Source organism: Mastacembelus armatus, chromosome 11 (assembly GCF_900324485.2).
Source record: "Mastacembelus armatus chromosome 11, fMasArm1.2, whole genome shotgun sequence".
In the NCBI taxonomy this organism is placed as follows: domain Eukaryota; kingdom Metazoa; phylum Chordata; class Actinopteri; order Synbranchiformes; family Mastacembelidae; genus Mastacembelus; species Mastacembelus armatus.
In genome coordinates this window covers 14,163,906-14,190,417 of record NC_046643.1, presented here as the reverse complement: position 1 = coordinate 14,190,417, position 26,512 = coordinate 14,163,906, and the positions used below count along the sequence as shown (strand labels likewise).

The 26,512-nt window shown below is 39.3% G+C and overlaps 2 protein-coding genes across 2 annotated transcripts; one reads left to right on the top strand and one right to left on the bottom strand.

Moving 5' to 3' along the window:
- The first annotated feature begins 1,315 nt into the window (after positions 1 to 1,315).
- Positions 1,316 to 7,550, top strand: LOC113126496 (transcriptional repressor scratch 1-like). The gene is made up of 2 exons (XM_026300534.2): positions 1,316 to 1,520; positions 6,775 to 7,550. The coding sequence occupies exons 1-2, from the start codon at positions 1,397 to 1,399 to the stop codon at positions 7,548 to 7,550; spliced, it is 900 nt and encodes a 299-aa protein (XP_026156319.1). The 5' UTR covers positions 1,316 to 1,396.
- Positions 7,551 to 21,027: 13,477 nt separating this feature from the next.
- LOC113126282 (kelch-like protein 10) lies at positions 21,028 to 23,455 on the bottom strand. Its single transcript, XM_026300250.1, has 4 exons — positions 23,024 to 23,455; positions 22,075 to 22,692; positions 21,573 to 21,722; positions 21,028 to 21,390 (listed from the first exon to the last, which is right to left on the bottom strand). Exons 1-4 carry the CDS (start codon positions 23,438 to 23,440, stop codon positions 21,028 to 21,030), a joined length of 1,548 nt encoding a protein of 515 aa, XP_026156035.1. The 5' UTR covers positions 23,441 to 23,455.
- Between the last annotated feature and the right edge of the window lie 3,057 nt (positions 23,456 to 26,512).

Sequence of the window (26,512 nt, the reverse complement as noted above, 5' to 3'; positions counted from 1 at the left end):
TCTCTCTCTCTCTCTCTCTCTCCCCCTCTCACCCTCTCTCTCTCTCTCACCCTCTCTCTCTCTCTCTCTCTCTCTCTCACCCTCTCTCTCTCTCTCTCCCTCTCTCTCTCTCACCCCCCACTCTCTCTCTCTCTCCCTCTCTCTCTCTCACCCCCCCCTCTCTCTCACCCTCTCTCTCTCGGCCTATAAAGCCGCAACAGCTGATCTCGTGCATCAGAGAGCCGCAGCTCTGCACGCGCCGAGGAGAGAGGTTGCAGAGAGGAGGAGAGTGAGACTTACGACCGGGAGATGAGCTGCTCTGGTCTTCCAAATCCAGTTTTTAGACATTTCTTTCAGCAATATTTTCTGAGGAACTGTGATGACATTTTGGCAGAGTTTCTTTTCCTGGGAAACTGAAGTCTTGTAAAAATCTCGATGCGTTTTTTTTGGACTCGGCGTTTGTCTTTTTCAACCCCTTTAACCTTCGTTTCTCTTTGACCGTTAGTCAGCCGGTACAACTCGTTAACAGCGTCTTTTGCTTGTTTTGAAGGCGTCTTTGCACCCGGAGAATCTAGATTGAGTTGACTCCGCACGGGAATTTCCGCCGGAGCGTGTCTCCCTCCCCGCTGAGTCAAACTGTAACCCGCAGAAACCATTAAGCTGATCGTTAACGCTTTCTTTTTTTTCTTTTGCCTCCGGTGCTGAACGGAGAGCGGCGGGTGGCGGGTGGCGGTTGGCTGTAGCACGCGCTGAAAGGGGAGAGTCTCGGGCGGAGGAGAGCTGTCCGGTGCTGAAACCACGAGACTGGACAGAGGGCACGCGAGGAGCAGAGTGCTGGGAGCTGTCCGCGTGCTAAGGACTAACGGTTTCGAACGTTAAAAAAACGCTCATCTTACTTTTTTTTTTTTTTTGTAAAAAACGGAATTAAACAAAAAAACAAAAAGGGACGGTTTTTTTTTTATTTTCTAAAAGTTGATTTCGCCTCCGGGCCAATTAACAGCCATATAGGAGATGATTTATTTATTTTTTTATTTTTGACCATTTCGCACTCCACAGGTCTTCCGGTGGCGAGATATCGGAATGAAAACTGGCAATTTCCCATCCTAGACTCGTCCAGCAAGCACACAGAAACATAGCTTGTGTTTGACAAATCTAAATTAGGCATGCTAAAAACAGAAACACCTAAGTGACGCTTGGTTTGTCAGATCTTAAAGCCATGTCTCCTCTGCACTTTCGAGGCGATTTGATGGGATGAAGACAATGCACCTTTAAGTAGTCAGCAGAAGTACGAATACATTACTGTAGTTAAAAATCAGCCCCGTTAAGTGATTCATAAATAGCTTTTTGGTCAAGCTTGAGGTGTGTTAGAAAAGAGTGTTCTTCGTCGTATGTGAATAGGAGCAGCTACTGTCCCACCATGCCTCGGTCTTTCCTGGTGAAGAAAGTCAAACTGGACGATTTTTCGGCTGCTGAGTTGGAGAGCTCATATGGCCACAGCCGAAGAGAGGAGCTCAGTCTGAGATTCCACCATCATGACAAAGGTTAGTCCTCCTGCTAACAACACACACGCATATACTGATAAGTTAAGTTAAGTTCAATTAAGTTATTTATCCTTATTAGTCGAACAATGGGGAAATTGCATTACCCACCCAAAGTGCACACACACACACACACACAGCAGTGAACACACACCGTGAACACACGGAGCAGTGGGCAGCCATTGCTGTCTACTATACATCATCAGCTTGGATATTTTTATACCTCCATTGTAAAGCATTAGTCATGGCGCTTTCACAGGCAGCAGGAAAAAAAAACGACAGGCAGCAGGAAAAAAAAAAAACAAAAAAAAACGACAGGGTCAAACTCCGGTCATGAACTAAAAATATAACTTATAGCATTTGCACGCTTTGAAATTCTTTTCAGTGAATTTTCTTCTGCCTGGAAAGATTATTTACATTTAATAGGGGCTTTTATGTGGAGAAACACATGACAAAGATACCAAGAACTGATTAAATATTCAGTTATAGCAGCCTACTAAGAACCCCATGTTCTTTTAGGTAATATAACATGATGAAGTGTGATCAATCTTGACCATTTCTACAGCCAGGTCAGAGGTCAGGACAGACCACACAGCTGCTTCTCAAAGACAAGATGGATTGAGGTGGACTCAGTGGTAAAATAACATGTTTAAGTAAAAATGTGAACTATAAGGGCAAACACATACACTCTCTTGAATAGGGCTATATGTGTTATAAGAAATGACATTTAACATATGAAAACACACATAAAAATGGCATGTGATCAAAACAAACATGTAAATATCAGTCTAGTGACATTTTAAATGTAAATTTTTTGCCCAGACACTCTGGTTGAAGTTCAGGCTCCACGCTGTGCTGCATGGAAACCATCTTATGAGACAGCACCTAGTCTTTAATGGTTTAAAGTTTTTTTCCTTTGAAAATATGAGGAGTCCTCACAGAAACAGGGAGCCAGAGGACTAAGATCATTGCAGAAAGCCATGTTAAATATTTATGCTGATGCATATTGTCACCAACAGACATGCAGTGGGATTCTTGGTAGTTCAGTTGCCCAGTATATTATTCAAATCAGTTTTTTTTCTCCAGCCTCTCTACAGCACTTTAACAATATTGCCCAGTGACATTGATGTTAAATGCATAATCCTGGATACACAGGAAAAATACAATATAGTCAGTGAAAATGGTCAATAAGTCAAAAATTCAGTGTAAATTTTGAAGTATCAAAATATTGGCCTAGCATGTCTAAGGCTGACACTCTATGTATTTGCTTTTAAAAGGTTTTTTTTTCTTCTAGTAGTGTTAGATTTTACATCTGAAAACCACAGAGAGAGGAGCTTTATGTATGTATGATAAAAACAGCATTAATAGCTAAATCCAGACGAGTATATGCAACACAAATGGCAGGTTATTTAGTCACAAACCCACAAAGAAGACAGCCACCTCTGCAGTTTTATGAACCTTGTTAGTTTTGTGTAGCTTATTGTTTTGGTTTTACAGCACACTTACTGTTTTGGACCCATCTCGATGCTCTCATCAACTCTATTTTCAGCAGAAGTAGGCAGCTGTTTTCAGCAGATTAACTCTGGGGGAAAAAAAAAACACCAAAATGTCAGACAATGTTAGGCCAAGAATATAAATTATCTAACATTTTAGGAGATAGTGGAGACCACAAAGCTTCAAGGACTTGTCACTGGGTCACAAAAAACACAACTTCAGCAGGATGCTAATACTACTCCTTGTGTAAATAGACAATCATCTGCTAACATGTTGGTGGAAATGCCATTACTAGGCATTATTGTAACCTGGGGTCACTTTGCTGATGCCCCCTAGTGGTGACAAATCAATGTCCCTAAAGCTAAAGGAAATACTGTAGTTCTCACTGCAGTAACACTATAACTGCAGCCTAGTGGCTTTCACATTGTACCAAAGTCAAATGTAAAATGAAGAGAGATGTTGTGACGACAGAATGAACAGGGAAACATGCAGCAGCAGCAGCAGCAGCAGCAGCAGCAGCAGCAGTGCAGCAAGCATGTAAAGACTGAGACTGTTCTCCCTTGTTATAAATATAACAAGAGTTTGACTGAAGCAATTGCAGCTTGTTGCGTGCGCACACGCACATAAGTGGACACAAAAATACACACACTGCTGTGTTTCTGTCAACTCAACACATTTTTCAGAGAGCTTGCACAGCTGAGTGCACAGCATTAAACGCACGCACGCACGCACGCACACACACACACACACACACACACACACACACACACACACACACACACACACACACACACAGAGGAAGCAGTCAGTGACCTACAAGTGTCCAAAGCACACAAGTGTGTGTCAGTAAGAGCTGGTTTGGATCAAAAATTAAATTGTAGCTTGCAGCTTTTCTTTCACTTTCTCTCATTGCCTCCATTGCCTTTCGTTCTGTTTTGAATTCTGTGCATTTCAAAGGCACATAAAAGGGGGATGGCTCTGGTTTGACAGAGTATTTTAATCTTTAATAAGCATTTAGAACAGCTATCAGCTCTAATGCTGCTAAAGTACTTTGAAATGAATACAGCATTGACACAGAGAGACAGAGACGGAGACAGCTCGAGAGAGACAAACACACAGAGACAGTACATAGATGCTGAGATGCACAGCAATTATGAATCACAACACTGTTGTAAAAAGAAGAAACTGGAGAAGTCATGTTTAATTGGCAGGGATCATAGACAGAGTTTCTGTAAGAGAAACCAGCCCCACACACTCCTGACCCTTAAAAACGTGGATCCGAAACTAGAAAATGACTTTGTTTTTATTTTTTCTGTTACTGCCTGCCACACATGCATAACTCAGTCTGGTCCTTAGTACCTTCACTGCATAGTAAACAATACATCTGTTAAAAAGGTGACATGATACACAGTGAGGCCTGAAAGCTCTGGAAGGGAATAAAATTGTAGATGTTCTCCCTAGTGCCTTAAACATTTTAACCAAGAGATGTTTTGGCAACTAATAGGAGGATTGCATAAAATGTTTAGGTTGTTCCTACAATCCTTATGAGTCCAGCATTTCTTGTGACACCATCCTATTGTCAGGCCAAGATCCTAAATATGACATTGAAAATACTGCAGCAACATCATGCAATGACGTTCAAAAGAAGAAATTAGAATAAAATATTTCAGACATTTTGTTGTTGTAAATATACCAAACAAATATAAAGGTATTTGTCCAAACTTTGCAAAATTGCCACATTTACAAACTAAGAGAAAAGGAAAGAGCTTATTTTTTCCTTTTCCTGCATCATTATAAAACATTTTTAGGACAGCAAGATACAAGTTAAAACACAGAGAGAGAGAGTAACAGAAACACATGCCTGTCACTGGTCACTACATTAAATGTCTATACTTCAGCTGTGAAAGTGCATGACATCTGCTGTGATCCTAAAGCAAAGCTGGAACAGTTTCAGTGTCCAGTGGTACAGTAGTGCACAGCTCTACTCAAATCTGTCAGTTTGAGTGATTATAACCAGACCTGTTTTAAGGCAACATGCTCGGTTAAATAAGGGTTAAAATGAACACTTGGTCATGCTTCCAAGCTTTACTCATGCTCTATAAAACAAGACACACATAAAGCCAGACACAAATACTGTACAATATTTCAGAGTGCAATGATTGAATATTTATGATTTTTTTTCGTGTTCTCTCCATCTCTTTCTGACTCCCACTTTTACTGCACCCCCTTATTTTCTGTCTTCCTCCAGTGCTACATCTTAATTTAATTTAAAATGTTAAATTAGCAGGAGAGTTGTAAACAGCACCTCCAAACCACATCACCACAATCACACTGTTGGATGTAACATAACTTTCTCTCTACCACAACTCCTCTTTCCACATTTGTCTTTCTTTCTTTCCTTCTTCCTCATCCCTCATCTCATTGTGCCTCTCTTCCTTTCCCCCCTTTATCTCTGTCTCTTGTTCTCTTCATATTATCGACCAGCTTCTGAGCTTTTCTCAGAACTGCATCATGAAATTATATTACCAGCAATAGTATCTCCTCCACTGCCTGTGTCTAAATGCTCACAGAGTGCTAATTGAAATGGAGAGCTATTGATCGGCATGGATCCACAGGCGTCATGGCTGTGAGGTATTAGCTACCAGACTCTCCTTGTGTCTGTTAGACTACAGCCTGTTGAGTGCAGAAGCCAATAAAAGAAATAATAAAGCCACTGACATCATAACATGGTGGCAAATAAATTATCAGCTTTGTCAGGAGCAGTGAAAAAATGTGTTGGCTGCTTAGGAATTTGTTAGACTAATGCAAATATATTTACTGTTTCGCTCAAGAGGCAGTCTGGAAGGTTATGACCAGTACAGAGTTAAATGCAATCAGTATCCACATAGCACTGACCAAGCATCGGCTCTTCAGCTGCTGTAATAGAGATGCTCTGAATACAACAAGTTTTGACAGCTTTCAGGTGCAACTGCGTGCAGCTGTAGAGCTGTCAGCCGACGAGGAGAAAGTGTGCTCACTGAACCCTCCTATGAAAAATAAAGATTCCCCACTGAGGGGAAAGATTCTCCTTTTGCTGGCAAAGACATAAAAGCACTTTACTACCACTATAAATACCACATCTCTTTCCTTCTCCTTCTCTGCTTTATATCACCTCCAGAAATGATTGTGCTTTAGGCACATATCTCAATGTGTGTGGGAATTTTAAGAATGGACTTGTGTCTTCTGTGTCCCCTTGTGTTTCATATGAATGCATGTGCAATGTGCATGTGCTGGTCTTAAAACCTTATGTGCATGTTGTTACATGGTCGTTGATGTGATCCTGGGTGGTTCGGTTGAAACCAGAGACAGCAACACTAAGATCAGTAATATTATGTGGAGACCACATGTGAAACGGCTGTATTAATAATGAATGAACCTAGGTGAATTAGGTTTAAGTGTGTTTTTACAATTATATGAAGATCTGTTTAATTCTGTCAGTACTACATAGCCCCCAAGGTCCCAAAAGACAAAAGTAGCTTTTGTGGACATGATAAAAAAAAATGCAATCCTTTTGGACTCTGGGGGCTCCCATACTAGAATAGTGACATAGTGAAAAAGAGGAGTTTGTAGGTTTTAGTTTTAAGAGGCTTGTTTACACTCAAGTGTTAAAAAAAGGCAATACAAAATGCATTTTTTTTTAGGTTTCTGTATCACTTTTGTAGCAGCCATTTAACATTCCCCTACCATGGCCAAATGGTAACCACCTCTTCCACTCTTTCGCCAGACTACGTCAGTGATTATCTGAGTCCAAATCCCTATGATGATGTGGTGGGAAGTGATTCAGCTGTCATCTCTAAAGTACCTTCCCCTAGCCACCCATCACTCATCTATGGCCGGATCAACAACACCTACACCGGTATCCATAGTGATATCAACGGTGATTCGGACCAGCCAGACAGCCCACGGTCCGAGGTCTCATCATCAGCTGGAGGATACATCAACGGAGACACAGCAGTGAGTGAGGGCTACACAGTGGATGCATTTTTCATCATGGATGGACGATCACGGAGAAAAACCACAGGACACCAGAGGGGAACCACCCAAAGGCACACCTGCAGTGAATGTGGCAAAACCTACGCCACATCCTCCAACCTGAGTCGGCACAAGCAGACACACAGGAGCATAGACAGCAAGATGGCCAAGAAGTGCCCCACATGTGGTAAGGTCTATGTCTCCATGCCTGCGATGGCAATGCACCTGCTGACCCATGACCTCAAGCATAAATGCAACGTGTGCGGCAAAGCGTTCAGCCGGCCGTGGCTGCTGCAGGGCCACATGCGCTCGCACACAGGCGAGAAGCCGTTTGGGTGTGCGCACTGTGGGAAAGCATTTGCTGACCGATCAAACCTGCGAGCACACATGCAGACGCACTCTGCCTTCAAACATTACAAGTGTAAACGGTGTAACAAGACGTTTGCACTCAAGAGTTACCTGAACAAACACTATGAGTCTGCATGCTTCAAGGGGGCCTTCTCTCCTCTGAGCTCACTGGGAGAATGATGGAATCAGAAACCATGACTGAGGTTCATTTTATTTATTTTAAATCAGATTTGACTGGACTGACTCCCTACCTTTCCCTACAAGTAAGACCACTATGCCTGAGCATTATAAGTGAGGAATGTTTTGTCTGTGAGGATCATGAGGCAAATGACAAAAATAGGTTGAAGACAGTTTTTATCAAGACCCTTCCAGTCCTTTGTCTCCTCTTTTCTCAAGTGGAGTGAAAAGTTTTTGATGCCTGATTTAGATTGTCACCTGCTTCGATGAAACACGTCCCCTTCAGAGGATGTTTTAAGTATCTGTGAAGATAAATAAAGCACAGTACATCTAGTTCATCATTTTTGAAAATATCTAGATCTATTTATGTCCATATTTATCCATGTTGGCTTTTTTTGCCCATTATGAAACAACACTGAAGCACAATTCCTCTTCTATCTCTCTGTCTTTCTGACAGGTATACCACAAGAGTTTAATGCATTAATCACATCTTCCATTTTCCTGCAAAGGGGTTCAATGCAAAATTAATGCTTTTAAAAAAAAAAAAAACATTCATAATCTAAGGATACATCTGGTATCCTGCTTTTAGCGAAACACACCATGAGCTGAACTTTTTAAACAGATAAACATCAAAACAAAGAAAGTTTTTCATTTACACTGGGGTACTTTACCTGTTGTATACCGTGTCTGTTATGGCCACATTGAACTGTGAATGAAGTATGACGTGTAAGCCTGCCATAACATATTAGACTGATACTGTTTTCTTTTCTTGAAGGCATTTGTGCTTTACATGACAGGAAGCTGTGGAAAGCAAAGGGGGATTAGAGTGACAAACTGGACTTCCAGTTCACGATCAAATGGCTGAAAATTTTCACTGAGTCACCAGGGTATTCCAAACAGTGTTTTCCTATAAACAAAATCATATGTTATTTATTTTTACTTGTCAGTATCAGATGAGGATCCAGATATTAAAAATGTCCTGATGTTCCTCAAAAGGTCAAACCTTTCTCAAGTGTTGTAAAATACTTTTGCCAGTGAGCCACACAGTATTCAGCTTTGAGATTTATCTTTTTTTATGTCTATTTATTGCCTAATTTATTTATTTCTATGGGTTTTTTTGTATTATTTTGCACTTTGTTGTAGTTTATGCCTTTGTTACGAATATGCCAAAGCATTTGACACTTTCTAATTACCGAATATCTTTTTACTTATGTCTGCCACTTTAATTACAAAAACTACTGCATGCAAAAAAAAAATAACAATAGCCTAATAATGGAATCTATGCCAATTTTATGAATCTTTGGAATATTTTGCCAAACTGCTTAGATAACAGGCAAATTAAGCAAATTTCTGTCTTGGGCAATATTTCATTCATATCCGATAGAGCAATAATGCATGATATTTTTGAAGAAACGTGAGTCATAACTGCTTGTAACATCTTGGTTTTTTTCAAGTACCACTAGTCTATGTAGTTATGAGAAATGAAATTTCAGGGAGTTAGCAAACCAAGTTAGTGTTGAATATGGAGGGCTGGGTTACGAGCTCTATATTTGCAGGAGCTGTGACACTGTTGTTATTCTTTGACGTCTTCTTCAGTGACTTTTGTGAATGTTAAACACTCTAAGATAGATCAAATTAGAGATAGTAGAGAATCAATTTCCCAAATTTCTCACCTATCCTGTTTCAGTATGTTGTTTTATCTGAAACTATTTGTCTGTGTAGGCATTAAGAGCTGTTGGGCCTTCCAGGGATTCACACAGATGGCACAACTCCTGTAGATGAAGGGGCTCTGGGTTGGGTTGGGATGGGATGGGTCTTTTTGTACATGGTTTATGCACTGCCTGCCTTGTAATATTATTATTATTAAATATTGTAGAAAGTAGAAGGTACTACCGTAGGCCTCTGGTGCTGAAACATGGATAAAAAATGTGATGAGAATAATTTTATGCTGTCAGCAGCTGTTATGCTCAAAGTGGAGGTATTTGACCCCTGTAGTCCTTGAGCCTGTCCCTGCTTGGTGATAAAGGAGAAGTTCCCTCCTCTGAGTTAGCCAAAATCTGAAAGCAACGACTTTTCAGTGTGGAACCTTATCAAAGGATCAGTTTTTCACCTTGGCGTTCCTACCAGAAATTCATTTACAAACTCCTTGTGAGGACTCCAGAGCCGAAAGTACTCATTAAATCTCCTGCACAATTTCAGTTGTTTTTCTTTCCATCATCCCTAGCTGTTGTGATGTTGTTGTGGTGATCCCCAATGCAATTATAAGGACTGTGAGAAAGAAGAGAAGACATTTGGTCAATATTTCAGCACCAGAGTGCATCCACAAACACTTAGATTCTACTATGAACTACTGTAGCCTACTATAGCCACAAGCTAGTTTACCTATTCTTATATAAAAGCACTTCCTCTTACGAATTATACCTTATCTTTTTTTTTTTCAAGAATAGTAGCACAATGAAAGAGTATAGATTCAGGTAGACAATGCCTTGTATGTAGAATTAACCTCTTTCTCCTTTTTGTACTATGATGAATTAAAGGTAAAAACAACATCAAGCCAACAAAAATGCTGGTATAACTGGAGCTCTGTTGTTCCAAAATAACATAAAAATGTAGGTAAAAATGACACATGGTGTAAATCTACACCTTCTATATATATGATGTGTCATTTTTAATCTATCTGTGGGTGAGCGTCTTCACCACACGTTTTTTAGCATGAATGAAAACTTGACTATTTTGCGGCAAGAGGCCTTGTAAATAAGCACTGATGTGACTGGAGTCTGATTATTTCTACAGAGCTGTATAGAGCAACGATGACGATGATGATGACGGTGATGAGGATTATGACTTTTTCTGGAGCTTCCTGGTTTGAGTTCTTCCTCTGAGGTTTTTGGGAGCTCCAGTGATGTTTGAAACAATGTAAAGCACAAAGACAACACTGGGCATTTTGCTTCACTTCCTAAATAAAAGGTAGTTTAAAAAAATTGCTATCAACATGTTTTCTTTTTTTCAGTAATGATATTTTAAACTTCATTTCAAAGTTAAAGACTCATGATTATTATTTTTTGGTGTCCATTTTCCATTTTGACAATAATGAACAATCTGATTACAAAGATAATGAGTCAAAAACTAAAAGCTAATGTCAGGATGCAGACATAGTCACCAGGTAATTGTTGATATTTATCAGTCTGCATGAAAGTGTGGGAATAATCAATTAACACTGCCAGAATGTTTACAGAGGTGAAAGGGAAGACCAAAACTGGTGAAGAGGATTCTGAGATATCCTGACATTTAGTCTTGAGGTTGAGTTAAACTCCAAAAACACAGGATCTTAAACGATAACCCTAAAGGCAACACCCGGGGTTATTTTGTCAACACTCTTCTAGAGCAACAAAACACATTATGTAACTGTGAACAGGCTGAATACTACAATTCACGATAAGTTCACTGACCTTCAAAAGCTAGAGTCCTTCAGAAGGACTTTTACATGGTCTACACATGACCTGGTGAGCTGTGAGGCAACAAGAATTATTAGAATAGAGACCTTCAATGCAACAAGCTTTAATTACCATTAGCATACTGACAGGCCATTATGTAAAGAAATAACATGGCACATTGTGAATACTTTAGTTTAATGGTAATAAAATCATTTGTGAAAGTTTAATAAATGTTGTTTTTGGCCTTTGTGCTTACATTACTGAGTAAAAAGTTAATTAGTGTTTTGTTAAACATCCATTAAGATGATTTGCCTGCAGTATGAAAATCTGTAACTGATTACAGTTTACAATGCTCTCTCACTCTCTCTCTCGTTTGTTTTACCCTGTGGCGACTGTGCAGAGGTCAAAATCTCCAAGTGGCTGTGTGTGCGTGTGTGTGTTTTTGTACTTGTTCTTCTATCTTTGTAGGGCCTATTTGAGCATAATACAAATAGAGTGAGGGCATTTTGGGAAAGAGCCCTGGAATTACTCATATTGTGGAGACTCAGCCTTCATCATGGAGACCATCCACTATGTAATTTACTGATTTTTATTAAGGTGATGACATAAGTTAGGGAGAGGTTAGATTCAGGTTAGGTTTAGTCGTGGTGTTAGACAAGTAGTGGTTATTGTTAAGGTCTCCAGGAATTTAATGTAGACCAATGTAAAGTCTCCAAAAGGAACATACACACTCAAACGTTGGACTGGTAAACGAAACAGTCCACTGTTGGTCATGCCTTAAATCATGCTATAATTATGCCTAAAAGCCTCTGATGAATTAATTTTAATTTTAGCCAAAAGAGGACTTGCAGGTGTTTGAGTGTTTATACTCAGCACTGCCTCTGCAGGCTGGAGCAAGCACTTTAATGACTCACACATGTTTTTTTTTTTTTTTTTTTTTCACACTCCACCATAGTGTGAATGGCTGGCAGCCCCAGGCAGACTTTCAGTCTACACAAAGCAATTTAACAAGCTACATACTGAAGGAACTATTCTTTTTAAACACTATATTTATTAGCCTTTTCTAAAACATTGAAGAAGGAAGCCGATTTCAGGTCAGTATCTTTAAACCTCTCATCGCTGCGACACAATATGTGTCCAGTATTTGCACCGCACCATAAGTATGTATGAGTGAATGTGAATGGTTTATTAATTAAAATAACTTGTAATTTGCTAGAGAACGCTGTTTGCAAAAAGGCATTAAGAGTGTAAATATGAACAGGAAAGCCATTTTGGATACAATATAAAAAAAAGAGGTGTCCAATGTAATAAAATGTAATAAAATTGAACCGTCTGCTCTTTTACTATGTAATAAAAGTAATGAGATCATGCTCCTGTTGATTATAGTGATGTCTGCTCTGCCATTTTAACTGGCCAATCAGTCAACTGTAATAATTTACATGGTAAAACTAAACCATTAAAACCATGTTAGTTAATTACAAAATCCCCTTTGTAAAAACTCTACAAAACACAACAACTGTCTATAGCAAACAACTCAACCAAAAAAACAAGATAAAATGTTGGCGTTATGAAAGTTGCACAAAATGTTATAACGGAGAACATGTAGAGTAAATAAGCATAAACATGTGGGTTACAAAATGTCACGGTTGCTGTAATAAAGTACACAGAGATTGAATACAGAGAACTTTCATTTTAATTAAGCATGCACATGTTTTTCTTGACACATGCATTATACATTACGTGTTGATTTGGTGTAATTTCTTTACACTGAACAGCTTGGCCTCTTGTTAATCTCTAAGTTGATATTTCAGTCCGTGTTGTTATTGATAAACAATACTAAAGTCCCATTCAGATGGGACAAGATTATGGGGGGGAAGTGGTGGATAAAATATTCCCTAAGGTCACTTAAAATTTAACTCAGTATTCCGGATGGGATTTTAACATTAGCAAAATTACAGCAAGACAAAGCCAAAAGAGAGAGCTACGATTCCCCTGAGAGGCGTTGGAGAGTTGAAGGGGAGGCAACGATATTGCGTGAGGTAAAATGAATAAAAGTCAAAACTTGTATTTAGGTCAGGTAATATTAAAATCACCCTTCCCTAGAGAAAATAAATCCCATTCAAATGGGGCTTAAGAGTCAACAGTCACACTCATACTCTATGTGGCTGTATAGATATAGGCCCTAATATCTGCTATATTCACCATCTCAGTGTATTAGATTAGCATGCTAACTGATGATAATTATCCATCTTTTTTTATCTTTATCTACAATTCTTTAATCCACAATACTATTTGCAAACTTTAAACAACCAAGGCTTATCAAACAACACAATGCACAACATTTGCTTTGGATTTAGAGTAAATTTAGCATGACTATCCATCACATGGACTCACTGGATTCCAATGATTCTAATTAAAGCTGGTCTCCATAACACTATAAGTTGGATTACTACTGGCCACACGGAAGATCCTGTTGACTGTGATCGGCCATGACCTGCCAGTACTTTACCTCTGAAGACAAACGACCTTCTATTAAAAGGTGATTGATTTTTTCCTAATGCTACTAAAGATATTGATTTTCTTACGTTGCTTTTGGTCCACTAACAATACTAATTCTAACATTCACTGGACCTGAAAAAAGGCTTCCTATCTATAACAGGCTACTGTCAATGTGTGTGTGTTTCTGTGTTGTACAAACAGCTATAAAATGCATATGAGCATTGTTTTACTTAAACCCACTCTACATCATATTAAATCAGTCTGAAACAGTATGACTAGCGTACCGGTGATGGGGTTAACCATAGAGAAATGCATGGAAGGCATGAACAGTGCAAATTGTAAAAAGCTTCACCAAAAGGTTCAAAACAGCTTTAAACTGCAAAAATTGAATTCACGGGTTGAATTAATGTGTTGCAAGAAATGATCTTTAAATGTGTGTGAAACAAACAGTATTATGTCATCGGTTCAGCTGATTTATCAAGATATTAAATTCGGTGACTCTGGGAAGAAAAGCTGCTGTGACACTATAATTAATCAGACATATGAAACAAACAAAATGACTGAATTTTCAAATAAAAGGAACTTTGTGCACAACACAGACAAGAATAAAAAAGATGAGAGACTGTAAAATACACCAAAAAAAAAAAGAGATGAAAAGTGACTTAATATTTTATCTATTGACCCAAATCATTTAAATATGTTAATTCCTGCTTCCCTTGATACCTGACCTTCTAGCCTTCAGCAGGTGAAGGTTTTAAATAGTTCATACACTGGCCCTACGTAGTTTTCACCCTAAATCATTCATAAAGCAGAAGAACTATGAAACTTAAGCTGCAACTAATCAGGTCATCCTATATGTTGGCTCATCTATAGCAAATAAACTTGCCGAGAGACATCTAGACTATAAAAATGACACAATTCACCCATTATTTCACTGGAAAATATTCTTCCCTTCACTTTTATGAGCCAGTAAAATGTCCCCAAGCAATCTTTGATTTCACAGTCACTGAATAAGATGTGCTTTTACACCTGTAAGATTCCCCGTGGTTAAAAACTGAAAGCTCATCCCACAGTGAAATGGGTTTCAGATGTTGTCTAGTGATTGTCTCATATTTATTCATGTCTGATATTGCATGCTCTAATGCAACAAATGTGATAAAAATGCATGTCCTGTATCATTTGTGATGTAGCAATTTACTCTATAACTGGACTTTACTCTTATAGTGTTGTCTCTGTTTGTTAAATTATAAGTTAAAATATCAACACATATTTTTTTGCTCATTACATTTTCAGAAATCCCACTTTAACGGTGCTGGTTGTAATTTCTTCCAGACATAGTACAGATTCACCAATCAGAAAAAACTCTATATCTGTATAATGATGGTTATTTTATGTATGATCTTTATCACACTGTCATTTTAAGAGGGCCTTCGAGGGCTAGTGACTTTCAATGTCACTATGTTTCTACGTGTGTGCAAATGAATGAATATGTATATAAGCTTTGAGTGTAATATCATGGTTCACCAGTCTGAGAGGGAACACACACACACACACACACAGGTGCATGGGAGGGTCTACGTGCATGTATGTAAGCACAGACATGCTCATAAACACACCCACTCTCATAACACACAGATCTAATCACATTTTATGCAATGCAATCGTGTTTATACATAGCAAATACACATTATTTAGTGCTAGTACAGTGTTTGCTAAATAGCACACACACATAAACAAACATATGGTGCTGCAACTGGATATCAATAAGTCCAGCCAAAACTGTTCTAGTAACATAAAAATATTGGCACTGTTAAGTAAAAATGCATATAGGCAGCTTAATTGAAAACTGCTAGAATTTTGCCTGTAACTTCAAATAAGATCAGTGGTTAATGCTTTATTTTATGGGTCTGTAGTGTCCTAAAAAAAATCCAATAATTCCCTAGGAAGTTTGCTGTAAAGAACTAGATAATATGGTAATAAGTGTAGGGAAAACAGAAATTTCCTTGAAAGAGTTGCCCAGCAAACATTCATCCATTACTTACTGACTGCTGGAAACTTTATTTTTTCTATATTTTCATATTCAATTGTATACTTCTGTAGACTCATTTTGATGTTTTCACATTTTCAGTTAATGACTAGACTAGCAATTAATTAGAGTTCCTGAATTACCAATGAATTGAACACTGCATGTTCCCTATTGTTAGTGCAAATTTACACAGTTTTTCAGGGAATTACTGGGAAATTATTAAGCAAATAAGAAACCATAAAATAAGCATTATCCAATTATTTTCTACTCTAACCCAGACAGGGCATAGCAGCTCCGGGACACTTCTAACAAATTATTAGGACATAGTAAAGTTGTAAATGAAAGTGTTACGGATCAGTATTTCCAAGGTCGTGACTGTACCAACTATAAAGAATGAAAACAGCCTAATGATTACCGATGATATGATCCACTGATTAACAGGTAGAACATGTCTCTGTGCAGTAACAGAAGGAGAGGCTAGAGGATGAGAGGAAAGCAGACAGACAGAGACAGAAATAATGAGACGGAGATGGAAAAAAAGATGGTGGAAGTCAGAGAGGCGGTGAGGAGGAATGAAGTGTCAGGAGGCACTGAAGAAACTTAACCTGAGCTCTAAATGGCTCCTTAACAAGAGGCTGAGACAGCGAAATGAAATTATACTCTCTCACACACACACACACACACACATACACACACACACAAAGGCATGCAGAGGAAACACCATGCTTCCACACTTCACTGTTGTGTCCATGTGAACAAGCAAGAATATTAACTCATATGTTGCACATTGCAATGCACTTCTCTTTGTTGCCTGATATATTAGTGCACAGTGACAACATGCAACATGCATTCATTTAACCACTTCAGATATGACTATGGCCCTCACACGGTTTCATTTAACACACGCAAACACACACTTTTTTGTATCTGTGGTCAAAAGAAGTTGATATGCATTGCACACACACACACACACACACACACACACACACACACACACACATGCATACACACAGACCAGTACACATTCAGCTTCACTCATGGTGATAGGTCTTTTAAAGTGGTGTTTCACACCTCATCGCATTTCAATTAGTAGGTAAGACAGACACACACTCATTCACACACAACCACACACGCTCAGAGCTTGACAGTCTGTCCGTTGGGTGAAGAAGATTCATTTGGATTCTCATCTCTTCTCTTTCCTCTTCCCTTCTCTATGTGCCCTTTCTTTACACTCTCCCTCTTTCTCTACTTATATCCCCTCTGTACACTCTCTCCCTCTCTGTCTCGTTGTCTTTCTCTCCATATCAATGTGAGTGACAGTGGTTTGACCTCCTGCGTTGTCAGGGGAGGCTGTTGCACAGACAGCCTGAATAGAGGAGTCACTCCCTGGGTACAAGTCTGCTGAGGGCTTGGAAGAAGCGGAAATCCAGCAGCCACCAGGCACACTGTGTACACACCATACCAAGAACACAGGATGGCTTTGTCAGCAAGATAATTTGTCTCTAAAGCTGCATCATCAACTTATTATCAAAGGACTATTTGCTTATTTCACTTCAGTATCTTTGTAGTTTTGGTCATCATTTTTGTTGGTTATCATTCTGTAAGTCTGTAGACAGTAAATGGCTGAAGTCTGGGAACATGGCAAGATTGCTACACCAAAGTCCAAGCAAGTTAAAAGAAGTCAGTTTTATTTATAAACCCCCAAATCACAGTCTCAGAGGGATTCACCATTCACCTCACTTTAGCCCACACACATCTAAATCACTTATTGTAAGTGATGTCACCATTTTCCCAGATTAGCATTATTATTATTATATTAATGATACTCTCTATGGTAAATCCAGTGATATTATTAACCCATTTGAATCTGTGAACAAAAGTACAAAACAAAGAGCCAAGATGTAATAAATCACATTTATCTTTTATTATCAGTACTCTCTCACCGCCCGTGATGTTCATGCTCACACTGCGGCTTGACTTTATTGGGTAACGCGTCAGTAATCATCTCAGCTCAGTCTGTAATATTTCACAAGACACTTGGGGAAAAATCTCATCCTCCAGCGTAACTGTGGGATGATGAACGGGACAAGGGCTGTGAGCTAAAGCAGAGCACCGTTGTCAGTCTGGTGTCGCATGACTGACACGCAGGTAAGAGGAACCAGACAGAGGTCGCACAGAGGTCAAAAGGGAGTGTAAGAGATGTCTTGTGGAGTGTGTGTGTGTGTGTGAGACGGAGGAAGAGGATTGACTTGGTATAAATTGAATCCTTTCCAACTGGGAAACTGTTGTCTGTTCATCACCTCTAAAACACACATGCACCTGCCTCACACACTGCAAGAGTGAGACCAGTGTTAAGCAGTAAAAACCGATTCCACCCTCTACTCAATACACACACACACACACACACACACACACACACACACACACACACACACACACACACCAGTGACCCGAGTTTTCACTTTTCCGATCTGTCTTTTCTTCCTTATCTTTAAGCCACCACCTTCCTCCCATCCCTGTCTCCTCTCTTTCTTCATCTTCCAGATTCTTCTTCACAGACTTTCTCTTGATATTTTTTTTCTCCTCTGATGCGAGCAACAGGGTTTCACTTGAGGCTGTGTAATGTTTGCTTGCCTTGTTACAAACAAACCGAATGTCATATTCTTCAAAAATATATGCTGGTGTAGATCACTGCATTTCCTGGATTTCCAGGCAGATGCATCATGTGAAACCCAGCTCTGTTGCTTCTCACACCCACACAGATTTATTGTATTTTTTTTTTCTGCGAGATGAAAAATACCATTTGTGGCTGATAATGTTTTTTTTTTTTTGTAATTTCTCTCTTTCTGTAATATGTCTTTTATTGCACCACTAGTACAGAACAAAACCCTCAGGCGCTGCACAAACACACATACTCGCTCTTCACCCTCACACATACAGACAAACAGGCCATATAGTGGAACACAACATACTATGTTTGGCTTAATACTGTTAACAGATCATGCAATATATAAGATACACCTACTCATGTTCACAAGCACCAATACACACACAGGCTTGATACTGCTATTGTCATGTTTTAACTGTGTAACTGAAGCACTAAGTGTGTGTTGTTTGTCAGTTCACTGACAGCAACTCAAACAAAACAATAACAGGTGTGTGTTTTGCACCGGTTTTATAAGAGAAAAGTTGAACTTTACTGTAGCCAGTGGCGACAGGGCTGGCAGACAGACGAAGGACAAGCAGAGACAGAAAGTGGAAGAGAAACCAGACATTGCAAATAAGAGAAGAGAAAATGGCTCTGTGTGAGTATGTACCCTGTTGCCAGTGTTATTAATGTTGTATTGCACAGGGCTTTTAGAACATCGACCATCAGCCAAGCAACTTTAGCTAATAATTTTTTAAAAACCTCTGTGCTCTGTGCATGTCAGGGCTCCACCCTGATGGGTGTGTTGGGCAGCGTAACAGTTTGGTTTGTCAGCCTGTATTAGGATGAGACTTTGCACATACAAGCCACTTTCAGACATACACCACAATGTAAACGGTTTGCTAATTGTACATGTCGGCAGCATTGCCTTTGTGAAAAGCAACAAGATTTCACATCTGAAGTTTCTCTTCTGAAATCAGCCTATTGAGAACCAAGTAACATTTGATCAGATCTTACACAGCTGAATGAAAGCAGTGCCAGAGACAGTTCAGGACTGCTCTTATCTTAGTTACATTAATCATCAGCGGAGTCATAATGAGAAGAATCAAGTTATAACATCCCCCGAATATCTGAATAATTCAGAATCAAGCACAATGCATGTAGTAAATACACCACATGAAGTGGGAAAATATCCTGTCAGCCATTCCAGTTGTACTTCTTATGCAAAAATGTCTGGAAATTGGTCTGGTCCTAGAGGATGTCTCTCTCTCTCTCTCTCTTTCTGACTAAAGATAAGCGCCATATTAACAATCTCTTGCCTTCTTTATTTGTAATTTGTATCGCATCACCTATTCCAGATGCCAAATATTATGAAAGCCTTTGAAGCTTCACCAGAAACCCTCCACATCTGAGACACAACCAACAGGACTAAAGTCTTAAGCCATTACTTTAACAGAGAAGGAAATGAAGAAAAAAATGGTTTAAAGGGCCAAATGGATAGCAAATGTAAGGTGACCTGTTGATGCATTGTGTGTGTGTGTGTGTGTGTTTTTTGCTCTGACAGTATTGAAACTGACTGTAAAGTCTGTGTCTCTGGCGTCACTCTGCTTTGCCTGTGAGGCTTGTCAGGGTGGATACTGCTAAGTCACGACAAGACCAGTGATAATTGCTGCACAGCTCATGCTTTGTCTTCATCAGTTCAGTCATAAATACAATACATTTCTCTGCTTATGAATAAACTCACAATGCATCAAAGTTATTCATTCAAGACAAAAAAATATTACAGCAGAAAAACATGTATAATAGTTAGTCAGGGGACCAAATACATAAATGAGTGACTACAGTCTTTTTGACTTTTAAATGTGTCTCAAGGCCTGAAAGCTGAGCCAAAACAAGACTGCAGCCATACTGTCACAGAATGAAAGGGAAATACTTTTATATTCCCATTTACTGATATAAAAACATTATTTCCAGTACATCTATCATCTACCACCCTTCCTGGCACATCCAGCGTCATGGGGTGTTTGAACCAATGTACATACACGTTCATTATATATAGGCCTATGCAGATGTACCCAAACACACAAACACACACACACACACACACACACACACACACGCACAACTCTCCACTCTCCACTCTGCCTCAAGGTGACACTGCCCAAAAATTAGCAACCACTGCTTTGTCCGTGAGATAAAGAGAGACAAGAAAAGGGAGGGTGGAGAGGAGAAAACAGAAGAGAGAGATTAAGAGAGAGGGAGAGAGAGAGAGAGAGAGCGAGAGGACGGAGTGCATGCGGCAAAACAGAGGACAGACTGAAGTCACTCAAGCTTTACTTCCCCCTGAATAATCCCAGTTTTGTCCAAATTTAGTTGAAGGAGATTGTGGAACATCCAGTCCTTGACATCAGCCAGAAAGTCATATAACAACGTCAACTGAATGTTTCTCTCTCCAGGGCTCAATCTTTCTCTCTGTTCTCTTGTTTCCTTCCCTCTTTCTTTTACTACTCCACTTTAGTTTCTCTGTGTCAGCCAATATCTGCATTTCCACTTGTTTTTATGCACATTTTTAATTTACCTGTAAAAAAAAAAAAAACTAACTGAAATTCACCTCATGTTAACGGCCAGGCATTAAGAATAAAATATGCAATAAAATGAGTTATAATCTGCTAACAGCATTTTTATAGGGACAATTGGGCATGCGGTCTGTTGCAGGATATTATATTTTATAAAGCTGTTGTTGCTGAACTTTTATAGAAAATCACTGCAGGAACAGCAGTTTGATGTGGGAAGAACTTTATTATTTTGTTACTCCATGTTAATGTCTTGCCAGGGTGGTTGGTTGGCAGGACTGTGCTGAACTCTGTGCAGATGTTAGAAGTCGTCTCCTGAGTCCACGGCTTCATCGTCCACATGTAAAAAGGGCAGGGAGTCACGTGGGACAGTGTACTCAGTCATGTCGGAGAGTCTGGACACCACACAACAGCTCAGGGCACTGCGGAAGATCTCCATGTCACAGGCCTCAGACCACTCAGATGATGTAGAGTCATAGTATTCAACATTATAGGTGGTGGTGAAGCCGTTGAAGCCTCCGACGACAAAGAGCCGGTCTTCAATAACTTCAAGGCCAAAGTTGCTGCGGGGGGTCAACATGGAGGCCACTAAGTGCCAGGTGTTGGTGCAGGGGTTGTAGGCCTCAGCACTGCGTAAACGGTTGCTACCGTCAAAGCCACCGACCTGCGGGTGGGAGGAACCATAGAATAATGTGTCAAATATTTAAATGGAACCAGAACCAATTTCTTATTACCCTCGTGTGTCCACTCCAATGTACCATTAAGATGATTTAACCAAACATCTCTGACCAAATGTCGTGAAGGTTCACTCATTTCGTGAGTGTCAGTGGTGGTTTGTGTACTTACTGCAAAGACATGGCCTACATATGCAATGACTCCAATTCCACTGCGCCTGCTGTTCATGGGGGTGATCATTGTCCACTGGTTGGTCTCTGGGTTGTAATATTCAGCTGTTTGCAGGCATTCATTCCCATTGAAACCACCACAGATGTAAACCTGAAAGGAACAAGAGGCATAATAATAAGGTTTCAACTGACAACTGCATTTAACACAGATAATATAGAAATATTTCTACACTACTGTAAGAAAAAAAGATGAAAATGCTCTTTGTATCTGCTTTCTCAGCAGATATTTTGGGTCCTCCAATCTGTCCATCTGACATACACTAATATATCCAAAATGAGCCATTAATGCTGTCACTGACATTTAATTAATAGTTTAGGTTTATTTACAATAAGCATTACAGAGTTACAGGACCACCAGTGTAAGTCTTTCTAAATATATATATGTAATATGTTTTTCCAGTCACTGTCATACGTGTTTGTGTTACTGGGCTATTCTCACCAACCTTGTTGTTGAGTGTTGTGCAGCTGGCGTCACTCCTTTGCTCATGCATGGGTGCAATGAGACTCCACTGGTTGATCTCAGGCGTGTAGCGCTCTGCGGTGTTGAGTCGAGCATGTCCATCATAGCCCCCCATGGCATAGATGCACCCATTCAGCACCGTTACGCTCACGTAGCAGCGGCGGTTGTACATGGGTGCCACCTCATCCCAGGTGTGTGTTCTCAGGTCGAGCCTGCGCACACTGTTGAAATGCTCTACCCTGTCGAAGCCACCAATACAGTAGACATAACCATTGAGGAAGGCAGCTCCGTGGTAGGCACGAGGACGCTCCAGGTTGTTGGTCACGTTGATCCACCGGTCAGCGCGGACGTCATATGCCTCGATGCCATTAGTTGGATCACCACCGCTCCAGCCTCCAATGGCCAACAGGATGGCATTAGGCAGACGAGGACGTCTGATAGGGTTACAGAGGCCAGACAGCGAGGGGCTGTTTGTCATGATGTGAAATATGGTTTGGATGGCAGTGTGGGCTACCATCAAGCTGTCTCTGTTGTTCTTCACCAGATCAGCGGACAACACATTTATCTTGATGTACTCTATGCTTGTCAGGGCCAGCCGGACCTACACAGGGACAAGATGACAGAAGTTCAACTTAACTTATTGGACTATGGTATTTACTGTAAAATCTAATAATGTATTGATGTACTGATATTCAACTGTCCAATCAATACGTTACATTTCTGTTCATAAGACTTTAATCTTACAATCAGTCTGTCCAAGCGCCAACCACGTTTCAGGTGTTAAAGCACCTTAAACTCATCTGGATCATGCAGTTATTTAAATGTGACTAAGGAGCCTTACAACACTGATATTATATTAAAGAAATTACAGTAAGAGCTAAATGCTCAAGATTCAAATCTAGACGAAATGTAATGACAGAAAGTCACTGTACCTTAGACAAAAGCAAAGTGATGTGTCTTTCTCGTTCTTCAGGTATGTGGGTGATCCAGTGAACGACAGCCTCATACACAGTGCTCTCTTTTTTCACATTGAGGTCATCTCTGTCAAGGATGTCACTGAGCTCCTCCACAGAGAGCTGCTGGAACTCTTCACAAGAAACGACCTCCTCAAAGTGATCAATGATATAGCTGTAGGCCTTGCACTGCAGCTCAGGGCTGAAGCAGATATTTGTGAACTGCCAGATGCCGATGCAGTTCTCTGGGCAGAGCTGCTCACCCAGGAATTCGGAGCATGTTTGCACGACTTCTATTACGTTGAGCAGATCAGCTGCTAGCAGCAAATCCTGTACATTGTCCTCTGTCACAGAAACAGAGCCGGTGTACGCAAAGTCAATGATGAGCTGCATCATGTTAGATGACAGGCCGGGTACACTAAAGTTCTTCCTGTCTGAGGTCGACCAGCGTGTGAAGAGAGCTCTGAGGGTCAGGGTGGAGGCACAGCAGGGGATCAAAAAATAAATATTCAACCTTTTCTCACTGACAGTAGTAATAGCAACTTTTTTCATCACTCCTTAACAAAAAATGACAAAGAAAAAGGTAAATTTTGAAAGTTGTATGCTAGGCTTTAAACCACAGCACAATTGAATCCTCCAAACTATTAAGGCACAAATATTATAGCCTAGTTTTTGGTATTTTAGGGTCTTTTTGATTCTGCAAAGAAAATAATGGATTTCCTCTGTTTTTGGTAATTGTACTGTAGCATTGATTTTCTGAAAACAAATAAGTATTATCTCACCTATTAAGTGATGGATATCAAGCTACAGAAAAAATCCATTCCTACTGCTTATTTTTATGTAATGTACTAACCTTTAAAATATACTGTAAACTGTTTATATTTACTTTTTTTTTTTTTTTTTTTTACAGTAAATAGAAATAAAATCACATTTTTAAATGAACAATACAAAGCTGCCACTGCCAGGATATAAATAGCAGTAAGAACTTTTACTGTCAAATAAATTTCACAAATATATATTTTATTTTGCATTTTTGTTTTCTTTAGTGTTCTTCCTGAAAGTGTTTCACTGCTATAAGTTTTTTTCAGCCGTCAACAACGTCAACTTGCTTATGTAACAGAAATGCTCGATGATTAAATGCAACTCTGGTGAAATTGAGCTATTTTTCACACTATTTTTCACAAAAAAATAAATCATTTTTTTCTGCATGTTTAAGGGAAATAAATCCACCAGCTTCGCCCTGATATGAGACAACTCACCGGAAGTATGGGCTGCAGTTACACAGGATGATCTTGTGAATTTGAAATTCAGCATCGTCAACTTTGATGACCGCATCACAAAATCTTCCCTCCAGACGGAGCTCATTATACACTGAGCTTGACTTTTGTGACGACTTGTCTTGTTCACTCATCTTGAATTTTGAAATCATCAGAATTTTTCTTGACAGGTTTGTTCAGAAAGAACTTCTGACTATGACGATCTAGAACTGAACCTTATTACATCATAGTGGCTGATAAAAGCCTATGGAGAATTATAGTCAGGAAAAAGTACATTTACATTATTTTCTTGTTATAATTTGTCTGTGTAATGTACATCTCTCTAACAGGAAGCAAATAATGTAAAGTATGGTCTTGAGTGGGTTAAAAATAATTTCACAAAAGTTTGGGTAAATTTCCTATTTCATATAAATTACCTCTATGTGCAACTATTTTGCAAACATGCTCATATAGGTACAAAACTGATGCCTGTGCATGTAATCCTGTGAGCAACATGCCACCAGAACAGGGAAAGCGGTTTAGTTTTATAGGAGCGTAATTTCTAATATGAGCATTTCAACAAATGTTAATGTACTGTGACTTTAAAGCTCTTTAAAAAATGTCATGCTTTTTGTAGCCATAAAGATGCACAAAACTATTTCCAATTACAGAATGAGTATTCATTTGTCAAGCAAAATATAACTGATCAATGTAAATAACATGTCAAATTCAGACATTACACAAGGAATAACTGGAGTGTGGTAAGCAGAGTACTGCATAACAGGATGTTTACTAAATTACATGAATTGCAAGGTTGCAGGACTGAATTACTTAATACGGTAATAATGAAGCACCTTCTTTTCTAAGCATTAAACCCAAACTAACCCAACCTAAAATATAGGAACTTCTAAAGAAAAAGCCTCAACAACACTTAGCCACTCACAAATGCACACCAAATTACACATACATTGTACTAAACACAGAGGCAAAGTAACAAAATGTAGACATATGTACATGCATCCATGCAGGAAGGCATTCATGTACATTACACACTGACGCACAAAGTCAAACCCACATTTATAGCCCAGAAATCTGCACTTGGTCCCAGTTATTAAACCACTGCCTTTCTCAAGGGCAAACACAGCAGGTAGCTTGAGATCTAATTAGCTAGTTAGCCTTTGGTTGACTGAGTAAAGACCCCATCCAAAAGAAATCTGAGCTCGGTTCACGACATTTTGCTCTGATAAAGAGGAAATGTGTGCGGCAGTGAACAGTAGGAGAGAGCATTGTGTTGATGAATAGCTGCTAAATACGGCAGCTTCTGATTAAACAGTATCTGTGGAGGTGTTCGTAAAAACAAACAGGCAGTGGAACAGAACGACTGTAATCAAACAGATTTCATCAAATTACTTGAACTTATTTACTGAGGTCATTGTGCTTGTTTTCAAATCACTGGCCCACTAATCTGTCTTGAAGGCAAAAACAACTCAGGAGTGAGATGTCAAAACATTCAGACACACATCGTGAGCAGAATATTTAAAAGGGAAATAAGTTTTTCTCTGCCCAAAAGCAAAAACTGTGTCTATAAATAACTGTGAGGGGCTGATAGAGTTGGTTATCAATATCAATCACTGAAAGAGTACGTCAACCTGTGCTGAGACGCCTGGGTTTCAAAAACTCCGTTTTCAACATTGGAATTACAAAAATCTAATGTTTCTGTGTAATGGCTGAAAGATGGATGAGACAGGAACACTGCATGTCTCCTGCATTTTGAACTATTTATGTGATGCTAATTAGAAAATGCTAAACTGTGTTCTATTTCTTAATGTTGCATTTTGAAAAGGTGCAGTTACAGACAAATTTCCTTGCTAGGGTTTGAATTTATTTGTAAAGAAATGTGAACTTTCATAAAAGACAATGTCATTTATATATATGTTTTCTTCCAGTGCCTTATAAAACACCCTCTTTGGGTGAAATTCTATTAAAGTTAGCAGATCACTTGAATCATATTTACACAGATGATCATTTTTATTTATTTATTTATTTTTGTATCTATTTGGGCTATCTGTCTTCAAACCCATCATCAGCCCAAAGAAATTGTTGCGATAAATTTTCCTCACTGCAGTAAAATGGAAATAGTGTAATATTTGTCATGTGTGCCCCTCTCCCTCTCTCATGACAGTGTTTCCTGGATGAGGTCATGCAAGCATCC

What these genes read in the sequence shown, in the direction of transcription:
- LOC113126496 (XM_026300534.2), top strand. Translation starts at nt 1,397, where the DNA reads ATGCCTCGGTCTTTCCTGGTGAAGAAAGTCAAACTGGACGATTTTTCG. An exon ending in ATTCCACCATCATGACAAAG is followed by an intron (nt 1,521 to 6,774) that starts GTTAGTCCTCCT and finishes CTCTTTCGCCAG; the next exon opens with ACTACGTCAGTGATTATCTG.
- LOC113126282 (XM_026300250.1), bottom strand. Translation starts at nt 23,440, where the DNA reads ATGATGCAGCTCATCATTGACTTTGCGTACACCGGCTCTGTTTCTGTG. An exon ending in GCACAACACTCAACAACAAG is followed by an intron (nt 21,723 to 22,074) that starts GTTGGTGAGAAT and finishes TGTTCCTTTCAG; the next exon opens with GTTTACATCTGTGGTGGTTT. An exon ending in ATGTAGGCCATGTCTTTGCA is followed by an intron (nt 21,391 to 21,572) that starts GTAAGTACACAA and finishes TCCCACCCGCAG; the next exon opens with GTCGGTGGCTTTGACGGTAG.